General features: G+C 36.4%; 1 protein-coding gene across 1 annotated transcript; it reads right to left on the bottom strand.

Moving 5' to 3' along the window:
- Positions 1-9,001: 9,001 nt before the first annotated feature.
- LOC104464635 (myosin-IIIb-like) lies at positions 9,002-11,464 on the bottom strand (the record flags this gene model as incomplete). The annotated part of the gene is made up of 3 exons (XM_010077402.1): positions 9,002-9,639; positions 10,937-10,983; positions 11,358-11,464. Coding segments are annotated over 3 exons (290 nt in total), but the record flags the coding sequence as incomplete, so codon positions are not given.
- Between the last annotated feature and the right edge of the window lie 536 nt (positions 11,465-12,000).

The following is a 12,000-nucleotide window of genomic DNA, read 5'->3' as shown; positions in this document are numbered from 1 at the left end:
CTAACCTTTCTGTGCTATCTTAACCGCAGTGATCTGGGAGCAAAGCAAATGAGATTTAGTAGATATGTTTCTGTTGTCATTATTAAACTTCATATGCTTTGCTATGTAGGCAACGTGTTTTATTTCTCTTAACTTGAAAGAGGTTTCTGTCTTATTGTTGCAATTTATTAAGGGCAAACAATCTAGGGCTTATAATAGGCCTGTAGGCAGAACAAAGCCCTTGTCAAATGGAAGGGTTGGCTGCTCAGCTGGGTAGCATGTAAATGTGCAAAAAGAACTGTAGTGTTCAAAGACACTAGACATGCTTTTTAAATAAAACATCTCATATAACTGAGAGTTGCCATTTAAGTGTTGTATTGGAAATGTTAATTTAAAAAAAAAATAATTTAACTGAAGAAATAGAGTTGCAGTGTATTTTTTTGGTAAACTCTCATCATAAGCAAAATCCCATGTATCAATAAGGTTTTTATTAGAGCCTGAACACTGTATGCTTCTAAAATGGCAGTTTATTGTCATTTTATAACACCATGTTGTGCCAGTCAGGGTAAGTTCACTGATTGCTGTATTCACCTGGGTAGACCATGTAAACTTGATCTTATCCAAGACATATATTTGGGTTTGTTTTTAATATAAGAGATCACTCTGCTTGTTACTTTGACATAGTATCATCTCTTAAAAAGTAAGACAATTTCTCATTCTGCAGCTCATTTAAAATTTCTCATTATGTGCCTCCTTTGCAAGAGCTGAAATTAAAATGACAGATAAAGATAACAACATAATAGGCATTTTTTCATGCACTGGTCCACTTGAGCACAGGCAATTCTTTTTTTCCTCCTCTGTTGAAATGGATAATCAGGACACTATCATCAATTAGATTTTTCACTTTAACTTTTCATAATGTTTCCAGACTCCACTATTTGGCAAAGACAATTGGGACAGATTTCTTTATTTTTTCCTCTGGCCTAAAACTCAAAACCCCCCACTTCCCAAACTGTTACCACCGAAGAGTTTATTAAATGGCTGAAAAAGACAGCTGGTCCCACCATCTGTTAAAAATTTTCAGGGGCCAAATGAAACAGGTTACACCTTTAGCCATGCCAAGTCTTCCAATACCCCCTCCCTCTCACAGCCTGTGGAGGGCTAATCTGAATTTCACGCTCTGATTTTGCTATTGCTAATGTCTGAGCTTCTTATGTGTGCTTCTTGTAGTTGCTTATATTAGTTCTCTAGCAGTAACAAAAGCTCCCCTCTCCTTTCAACCTAGCTCATTTGCAATCAACGGAATCCCGGGTCTATGGTCTCCTTTACAATAAGATACTGTACCTTGAAGGAAACCCACAGAGAACCTAATATCTGACTTTTTGGAGCAACAGAGAAAACCAGGGGTACATTTCTGTTGTTTTGCAGCCACTTTTTTTATAAATGCTAATGGAAGTAATTCAGATGTGCCAACAAAGACAGAATCTGCAACACACTGCAGGTGTGAGGGGGCTGAAACAAAAGGGATGCTAACCCTAATGGTATTTCTTGTCATTAACAATTCTTTGATGTTCATACTCGAGGCTCTCTTTTATCTTGTAGTTTTTCAGCCATCTTTGTTAACATGCAGTGCAACTAAATCTTTTTTCCCCTAACCTTTAAAGACATCTGCAAAATGTTTATGCTAAGTTAGTTTCCATAGCATCTTTCCGTAACACACATTGAAGTAAAATGAGATAAAGCTTGCAAGGTTATTATTAAAACATCAGTAAGTTCCTATCATTAAGTGAAAGGAGCAGATCAATAAAAAGAAGCTCTTAATGTTACTTTAATAAGGATGAGTTTCTTGTAACAGGACTGGGGATTAACTTCAGCGTAACAGAGGCGGTGTTTATAACATAGCAACTCTGTTGATAAGAACCAGTTTGTTTTACTTGTACTCATTAAAAAAAGAATTACAAATATCAGTAAACTCCTATGTTAAAGAGCCTTCACAATATAATATATTTAAGGACATTCTAATTTTCCAGAAGGGATTTCTCTACCACTAAGTGGGCAATGGCATTCAGTCAAGGCACTGTAGGTGGAGTTTCTCCATATCCATCTGTCTTTCCAAGACTTACAGATGGAAAAACGCTGTGTCTTTTAAAATGTTCAGCTCAGTAGGATGACAGTAAAATGAAATAACAATCAAAGCACGTAAGATGCCATTCTGAACTACTGCACAGGACTACCAGCAGACCCAGTGTTTTGCTCTCATCCCATCGGTCATGTCCTGTTAGATCACATCCCATTTTATCACAGTCTGTTGCATTATTGTTGCAGCATGCTGGAATGTTAAATGAGCAACATAATAAATCAATACCAATTTCCAATTGCAATTCAGCTGTAAATCTGCACTGAGTTAAAAATACTGGAGACTGTAATACAAATTATCAAAAGACACAGTTTTATGAAGCCTCTCATTTTGTTTTTCTTTTAAAACTTCATTTCTGACAGATCAATTTAATCAAATAAATTACATCTGTGACTGCATTAAGTACAGCACTTATCTTTGAATTTTGATGTAAATTTCCATCACACTAATCCTATGGAAGAAGAACATAGAGAACAGTGGTTATATTCATACTTTTTATTTCTTTTACAGTTACTTTAATCTTGAGGCATAAAGGCAAACTAGGAACAGTGTAGTTAACATACTGTCCTGTCCCAAGTTTCAGCTGTACGGATTGATGGCCTGAGACACTTCTTATTTCATCTACAGCATTCAGCAGTCTTAGAAATGCGTATGGGAATTGGGGATCTTAAGATTATTGAAAATTTTATCAAATTAACAGATTATTTTAAATTATTTTTCTTGCAACAGCACTGAGTGCTCATTCCTGGGGTGATAGAAATTACAAAACTAAAAGTTTGTTTCAAATATTTTGCGATCTCAGCAAGAGCTGTTCTGTCATAGAAGCCTTTATATAATCTCTCCCATTGCATTAACTGTATCAATTTGGTGCTTACAACAGGGAACAGCAGTAAGAACAAAAAACACCGTGCAAACTGTGTCACACAATTTTGTGGAAGTACGTCCCCTGCATTCCTCTCCCTTTGCTAAAGGCTCCAACGCAGCACCTCCACACCGTCACTTCCTGGCTATATTGAATGCCACACTCCAGCACCCAGCTCTCAGAGGATCATTTCCACCAGAGCCACGAGATGCTGCTCCCTGTCTTGGCCTCACTTGTCCCCACCGGTGCATTACACACCATGGTGCACCAGTTCTGCTATTCCAGTTATGGATAGGTCTTCATCAGAGACTTGCCACGATCAGTAGCACAAAAATTTTTGGAAACAGCCCTCCAGGCCTCCCTCCCTCTCAGCAGTGTGCTCTAGCCCAGTGGACTGCATCCAGGCTTTGCTGTGGTGATATTGCTTTCACTGAGAGGTCAAGATGAGACTTTCAAGCCTACTTTTCACTGGTCATGGGTCAGAAATTGGGACTTGTGAATTTTGCAGAAAAACGCAAACATGTTGATCTACCTACTTGCCATCTCCATTTGCCAACTATCTTATGAAATACTATATGCATTATTGAAAAAATAATCTCTCTCTACAATGTAATTAAAAAATAGGCCTGCCAAACAAAAGCAAGGAATTTAATCTATTACTGGCCTGATCGATAATATGTAATCTGTTTTCTGGAAACATTATTCTAAGGTGTTTTTCACTTATCTGCTTCTATGTCCTCTAGCATCACAGCACGTGAATACTACAATAAGCACTCGTCCGATAACACAATATTTATATTTACTGTTCTGACTGACACTGGATTTATACATGTAATAACATAATTTCCTATAATTCTTGAGAAATCCACTAAGACAAGTCAGGGCATCAGCCTGTGTTTGAAGGCACAGCGCGCTATTATTATGAATTGTCAGCCTCCTCTCTTACCAGTTCCAGTGCCCAGCATGAAGGAGACACCAAGCCTCTCACTGAGTTCTGTAACCTCCAGCTCTGGCCCAGAGGACTGCTCCCCAGCCTTTGTTTTTCATAGCATCCTGTGCTACTTTTGTCAATCTGGGAGTCCTGCTTTGCTGTCAAGCAGAAACATTTTCTGTTAACTAAGCATTCTGCTACGACTCCTGCCATGGTGAACAGTCTTAAAGAAAAGGCACATTAATGAAACTTATTTCTTATCTTAACAAGAAAACTGATATTATTTCTCATATTTTGTTGTCAAGAGTTAGAGTTTATTGCATGCCACGTCTTGCGCACATATCAGTACTAGAACTACTTACTGTTTCTTACAGGGTGATACTTTCGTGCCATATGGCTTTATTTTTAATTGTATATACTATTTGCATCTGGTTAACCAGAAGACATTTAAAAATACCAGAGCTTGGTTTCCTCTCAAAATTCTCCTTCCCTTTTGGGAAAAAAAACAAAAAGGAAGGAGAAATAAGAATATGGTAGACCTCAATTATTTATCTCATTGCTAACTGTTTTACAATAAAAAAGCAATACCCCAATACAATTACAATTTTTACAAAAGGAGGGGAAAAATTATTCAATCATAACATTACTGTTTTTTTTTTTTAAAAAGGTGAAATTTGAAAACTGGGACTTAAATCATATTTTATATCAATTTAAATTTGGTGTAAAATAGCTAGTAGTACTATCCAGATGTCTTGACTTCCAGTCATTTCCTTCCACTACAAAACTACGTTCTTACTCCCTCTCTGTGTAATCATATAACTTTTTCCCAAATTATGTATTTCCTAACTTTCACTAAAGAAGAAACTTGTGAAGAAACTCTGCTTACAGTGACGGACCTGAGTTCTAAAACGTGAGATTTGATCAACTGTCCTCATATGCCTGAAATCAAGCAAAGATCAATGGATACTGAAGAGAGATCATTGTGTATTAAAACTGCAGGCTTTCGGCATACGTCTTGCACTATCAGAGATAACCACATAACAAATATGAAACTCATCCTGTTTTCCTACTGTTTATTGAATTCAATATCAAGTAAGAATAGACCTAAAGACACTACATATCTTCAATTTCTTATTTGTTTTTAATTTTTAATATCTTCTATATGTAAAAGCATACCTGTTCTTCATGATGACAGAAGCTATGAATACAAAAATATTCCTTCACACTAATGGATGTTGGTTACAACAATGAAGGTTAGAGATTATCCAGTCAAGACTACCTTTAAATAAAGTATAGAGAAAATTGAAGGGATCTAAACATAGAAAATAGCAACACTAGGAGATTCCTTACAAATCTTTTAGCGTGGAGCCATTTATATTGAATGAGAAGTGCACCAGGGGTATGTGAAAAGCAGTACAAAGAAAGTAAATTGGTAGCTCCCTTTTACCCTCTGACAGAACAAGTCAGAAGGTTTCCAACTCAATATAAAAGGACTATGTTTAAATACATTCCTTTTGTTTAAAACTGGAACAAAAAATCTGCTTTGTGTTTGTGTGCATATGTGTGCTGTGTATAGTGTTTAGTACCACAGTGTACCAGAAGTCAGGAACTTAATGGAATTAAAACACAATGGGACAATTGCTTGGAAGTAAAAACACTGACAGTTATACAACACACATAAAAATATCATATAAGTATATTAATTACATAAGCATTATGTTTATATTAGCAACTATGCAAAACAAGATAAGATAACAGTTGCCTACTATTAGGAAGAAATTTTCCTTCCAGGAATATGACTTTGTAGTTGTCCAGTGTGGGTTACTTTCTATACGTACCACCAAAAAAATTGGTTTTGATTGTTACCACCAAAATTACCATCAACTTTTAGTCTGATTGGATTTAGCAAAGCCTTTAGCTTTATATTATTTATAGCCATATTTTATAAGCTTCTAAGTAACAACATCCTTGGATGGCCTGATAGGGGCCACTTAAAAGACCTTCAGTGAACAAAAGCCCTTTCCACCACTCTTACAGTGTATGGGTGAGGGAGGTCACAGTGGGGGCAAATTTAAGATGGCTGCAATTTACTTCTATTCTAAGGTCCCTTTATGTTACTAAAGTGATGTAAATGTTTAAGTGAGAAGCAAGTTTAAAATTACCAAATGAAAGGGGCTAATCTGCAAAAGCTCCCTGCCTGAATTTTGTTGGCACAGAGAGGTTTTTAAGCTGCCATAACTGAAAGGAATAAATTGTCCTCAGCAAGAACCGGTTTCTAGTGCCATTAAGGTCTACTGAAGAAATCTACTAAAATCCCTTGTTGAGCTTCACCCTTTTCTCTCACATCTGCTGAAAACGGTTTAATACATTACACATTGTCTAAGAAATTTTCTTCTTCCTAACAGGATTTAAACTCTTTACTTTTATAAAATATTAAGAATAGGATATGTTATGAACTATTAGGCAAAATACATTAATATTTCAGGATAATACACTTGAAATAAATCAGAATAATACTTCAATGATATCAAAACCAAATGAGAAAATCTAAGTAATTCATGGTGATACGCTCCCACTGACCATGATCATCACACTGATATATCTCCTGTACTCCTTCTCATGCACAAATCAATCAACTCAAACAAATACATCTATCAACATGGGAACAGAAGTTCAACCCTTTGTCCAGTTTTAATGTGACTGCATGGCTCTACAGCAAGCTGAGGATTCAGCCTTTAATAATCCAAAGACATATATGTGCTCTAAAATGAGGATGAGAGAAGGCCACCTCACAGGGATTATCTGGTGAGGGTAAAGTGAATTGATCAAAAACGAATGAGGAAAGGAGGATAAGTTATGAAATAATGAAACGCACACACCAGATTTAGGCACAGCTTTTAGCCAAGAAGTAGCAAGAATGAAAACACACTACTCAACAGCAACTTTTAGATAGTAACTTCAGTATAAAAATATTGGTAACATCAAACTAATTTGAAAAATTGTAGCAGATGTAGATAGTGGTATTGCATATAACATGGAAAATACTGTATTTTACCCTTTCCATGCAATTAAAGACTCTTTAAAATCTCTTTGAAGTCCATTTCTGATGCCTGAGATTGATACAAGCTTAACAATTGGGAGGAAGAAAAAAGAAGAAACCTAAGGAATGTATTTAGGGAGTGTTTGCATTTTGCTTGTGCTTTGCTATTTGATGTTCTGAAGCTTGTCTTGTTAACTTGGGCCCCCATTCAGCAAAGCACTTAATCATGTGCTGAAATTTCATTGATTTAAGCTTTGGCTTAAGTGCTTCACTCAATTATGTATTATTTTTCACTTTTCCTTATTTTTTTATGAAATTAATAGAACTACGCAGAGCGACATAATACTCAGTGTAAGGTAAACTCTTGGTTTTCAGAGAGGTGATATAATACCTGACTGGAAGCCTCACAATCATTTAACCGAAACAATTTATACACTCTAACTATGCATAAGACTTACGTGAATTGCATATTTTCTCAAATAGATTTCCAGAAGGAAGAATGGAACCACAAAGCATCGATATTACTAGAACTCCTCACACTACAACGACTAGAACTCTGTGCCTAATAATGCCAATATGAGAATGGAGTAAGTCATTTGACTCTTTTAAAATAATGTTATTTTTTCCATCCAGACATGTTACAAATTAATGGAGAATTTATACATCGTGTAGGAAAATAAAAGTTACATGTTATTTTTGATGAAGTGTTATAACAAATACTCATTCTTGTTACTTTTTGACAAAATGTAAATAAACTGATCTGCACACATGCTTTCATATCAATTGCCATTCATATTTGCACTGCATTTTCTCATAACATTAATTCATCTGCAGCTACTCACTCATCCTCTGTTGTTAAAGGAGTCCCTAAATTGTAAAGGCTCTAAAGTCCACACCCAGATGTACAGCAGAGGAGAATGAGGAATGAACTCAAGGACTTCAATCTCTAGCAGAATTTTAACGTTTAGTTCCAACCTTTCATCACATTTTGAGTGAAGAATGAGTGAAGGATTGTTCTTCCTGGAACAGCTGAATCCTCCTCTCATCCTCATCTGCCCTGCCTGACTTAATTTCTGTGTTTATTAGGAGACACAAAGCTCTTGCTGAACTATCTACTTCATTACCTTTTGTCCTTTCAAACCCTACCCTGGCTTAGGGATGCCCTGACTGTGCTTGGGTCTCATTTCCCATGCCATCTCTCCTTGTCCTGTTGTCAAAAAACAGTGACAGTGAACCCTGACAGTAAGAAATTCTGTAGCTTAAGGACCAGGGGTGAACTGCACCTCGACAAGGAAGAAGGTTTGTTAGCACAGATCAGGCTAAACCCATTGAGGGGGAGATACAAACAAGCATCATAATTAACTCTATATAATACATATAATGCATCAGGTATATATAATACATGATTTCATCAGCATGGTTTCTCAAAAAAAAAAAAAAAAAGAAATGAATAATTTTGAGCAAATTTATAAGGCAGTACACATGTGAACATTTTATTTCCAAAAGTTTTTGACAAGAGCTTGTATGGAAAAGAAGCAAAGAATTGTCACAGATCAAAACTGTGGCTCAGAAACAGAAAGTAAAGAATAAGATTAAATAGTCAGCTTCTGTCATGGAAATGGTTACCAGCAAAGCATCTCAGCGTTCCATAGGAAGTTACATATTGTTTCACTAAGGATTTGGAAAGAAAGTGAAAAACAACCAGAAAAATCTGCAGGTGACATTTTTTTTCCTGCTACATAGAAAGAAGCTGTGGAAATGTAGGAATCACTGGAGCCCACAGATACAAGTTAAGAAAGAAATTAAATACTTGCATGGATAACAAGAATAAGCAGTCATAACAATGGTTTCGGTCACAAGGTCTATATGAAGCAGTGTGTGAAACGTTAGCTTTAAAATTGTTTTGCTTCTTATAGTTAAACTAATTCTTCAAGTTAGACTTATGGTAAACTAATACTTTATAAGAAAAATATTTACAAGGTAAATTGAGACACAATTATTATTTTAGATGATTTTACTCTGCAAGTTTTTGTAGTGTTAAAAGCCATACACAGTACAGAAAGTTAAAAAGGATAATGTTTAGTATCAGTCTAATGAAATACAAAACATTTTCACTATGACCCCAAACGAAAATTTTTAGTACAGAGTTCTTTTAATTCAGTTCAGTTCCTTGATCTTATTTTTCACACAGCTCTACCAGCAGTTGTGCCAGCACAACAGAAGGGATGGCACAGGGTGGGAAACAGCAGCCGGGGGTAGCTGGGAAGAAGGGATCGGAACTGTATAAACTAACATGCTGCTAAAGAAACATGGCTGTTACCAACACCAACACAGACAGGTAGTGCTGCTCCCCTGTACTGGAATCGCTTATAGAAATACAGCTAAATGGGACAACTTACAGCTGCAATACCAGGTCTAAATTAGTGGAATAAAGTTACTATCTGAAACTGTATTTTTTAGTATAGTATATAAACACATGTGCACAAAGTTAATTGGAAGATATTACCAGCATGAAAGTACTCTTACCAGTGTTAGTCAATAGAGTAACTGAGGTTCAGCTTTGAGCAAAAGACACACCCCTTGAAGAAGGAGGAGATGGGGAACTGAGAAAGCTGTCATCTTCAGGGATAGATTCAACAGCTGACAATGATTTGTAATACTCATCCTCTCCATCCAGCACTTTGATTTGGCTTGAAAGAAAACAAACAACATTTATTAAGTTAAAAAATGAATTCTGTCAATATCTTCAGAAATAGATACTTCTCCGTGGAGCTGAAAATGAAGAGTGTGAACACAAGAAAGAAAAAAAATGGGATGATTTGATGAGAAAGATATAGCTTTTATACATACTTTTACTTTGCTATTGCTTTTTTATTATTAGACTCTGAATGGTTCTAAGGATCAGTGAAATGCAATGTACAGAATGACAGACCAACTATTTGCATTAAAAGGACATTTCATTTGAGCAATGTAGCTTTTTTGTCTGTATACGTTCCACTAGTAGGGTATGATTTTGGGAATGTATTTCAGCTGATGGTTTGCTGTGAATACAAGCCAAAGACCACGTCACCAAGTTTTGGGGAAAGCCCTATTGACAGCTAGGGGCTTTCATTTTCCTATGATGTACAATGAGCACTGCAGTCCCATGTTAGTGTTTTTATCCCCTGAGCAGGAATACAGACTTTTTTAAACTAGGGGAGGGAGACAAACTAAATCAAATCTCTCACAGTCATGCAAAATTTTGGTCTTTAACCTTGACTCAAAGATCTCCTGTTCTTACAGTTATATTCAGAAGATTAATTAAAAACAGAGGAAATAATACAGAAAATTCTTGTGTATTTTTGGAGTGAATGCATTTGGGAGACCAAACATCCATCAGTTCTCTCTGGTCCATGTGACCAGTCAAAGAAATATTTTGGCAACTGTATAGTAGCCAGCCTGGCTTTTGTAAATTGTTTTCAGTGATTTCTACCTATCGCCAGGTGATAGCTGCTCATGTGACATTGAGAACTGACTCAGTTCATCTGAGAAGGAGCAACTCCCTTTTGGGCTGAGCGGCCTCTCTGTCAGTTCTTAAAACATGCATCCCCAGGAGGGCTGAAGCCCATTGTGAGTGTGCTGCTGCAAAGCTGGCAGGGCTTCTGTCCACGTTCTAGGTCAGAGAACTTCAGTTTCAACACCTTTCATCTTACACCTTTCACTAGTGCTAAATGCATTTAAAAACATGAAGAAAGCTTTTTTTTTTTTTTTAGTAGCACTCTGAGAGAGCTGGGGAGTATATTTTGTAAGAATCAGTTCTAGTGTCTGCAGACAGCAGTACACACAAGTTTTAAATTTGCTTCTGCAGTAAATGTCCAATGTCAACGCACAGAAATATGTTAATTGTTTATTTTTAGAAACATCTCTAGAAAGTTTTGCATATTCTGTAATATCACAAAGGACTTCTTCTGTTTACAGTTGCTTAGAACTAAGAAGATAGATATTTACCCAAGTTTTCTTGGCTTCCTCTTGCTCCCTTGATATTCTAGAGTTCCCTGTGGAGAGGGCCAAGAACACGCAGTCAAAGCAAAGCAGCAAGTCGTTAATTTTTAATTCAAAGTGATTTTGTGTTGAATGCAAGCAGATGCTGATAATATCAGAAGTCACAGCATAATTTTTTTGATCAAAGGGCTCAAGTGAGCCTGATGAAGCATGCATCTTGCTCGTCTTTGATAAACCACATCAATTATTCACCGTGAAGGCAGACATCCTGACATGAAAGCAACAGATAAAGAGCATAAGCACATGTTCAAGACGAGAGCAGAAGAACGTGGGGGTGGGGCTGGAGGGGCTGAAACAGGTATTAATAACAGAATTATTAACTGGAAACAAAGCCAGTAAAACAGCTTTATTGCCACTTTGAACTCACATTTAACTGGTTATAGTACATGTTGTCCTCAGGGCTATTCAGCATTTTGGGCTGCTGACATCGTCGACGAGGTGTTCTCAGCTTCTGTTCAAGACAGTTTTCTGAACCTACAGTAAGATAACACAATTTAGTTTTAAGCTGTGCCAGGTGCTGCGAACGTCTTAGTGTATTTTAGTCTGTAAACAGTCTTTTCTTCTGTCCTATTTGGTCCTGGATTTATTAGCAAGTCTGTCCTATCCAAAGTAAGCACAGAAACTTGGGGATCTTTGTTTTCTCTTTTGAAACTTGGTTCAAACAAGTTTAAAGTAGAGTTTCATTTTTACTGTTATAACATTTTTTATTCTTCCATATATCTATATCACACAGCTCCTTATTCCTTTCACACTTTATCTTAGTATCTTCTGTTATCTAAGCAGGAAATGAGGTATATTGTGACTAGCTAGGGATATATCATTCAGTAGCAGCAAAACCGTTTTTCTACAGTAGACAGTAATAAAGCCTTTTGACTGATGAGACTTGTCTATTATCACCATTTTTATTATATAAAAAGGCTACCTTTTTGACATGGCTCTCTGTTTAATCAGAGTAATCGGACTGGTTTGGAATTATGCTTTCTTAATATAATTTGCGATGTGCTGTAAAG

This window comes from Pterocles gutturalis, unplaced genomic scaffold (genome assembly GCF_000699245.1).
Source record: "Pterocles gutturalis isolate BGI_N339 unplaced genomic scaffold, ASM69924v1 scaffold42718, whole genome shotgun sequence".
Taxonomy (NCBI): domain Eukaryota; kingdom Metazoa; phylum Chordata; class Aves; order Pterocliformes; family Pteroclidae; genus Pterocles; species Pterocles gutturalis.
The sequence above is the reverse complement of the archived record's forward strand: the minus strand, read 5'-3'. Positions and strand labels throughout refer to the sequence as shown.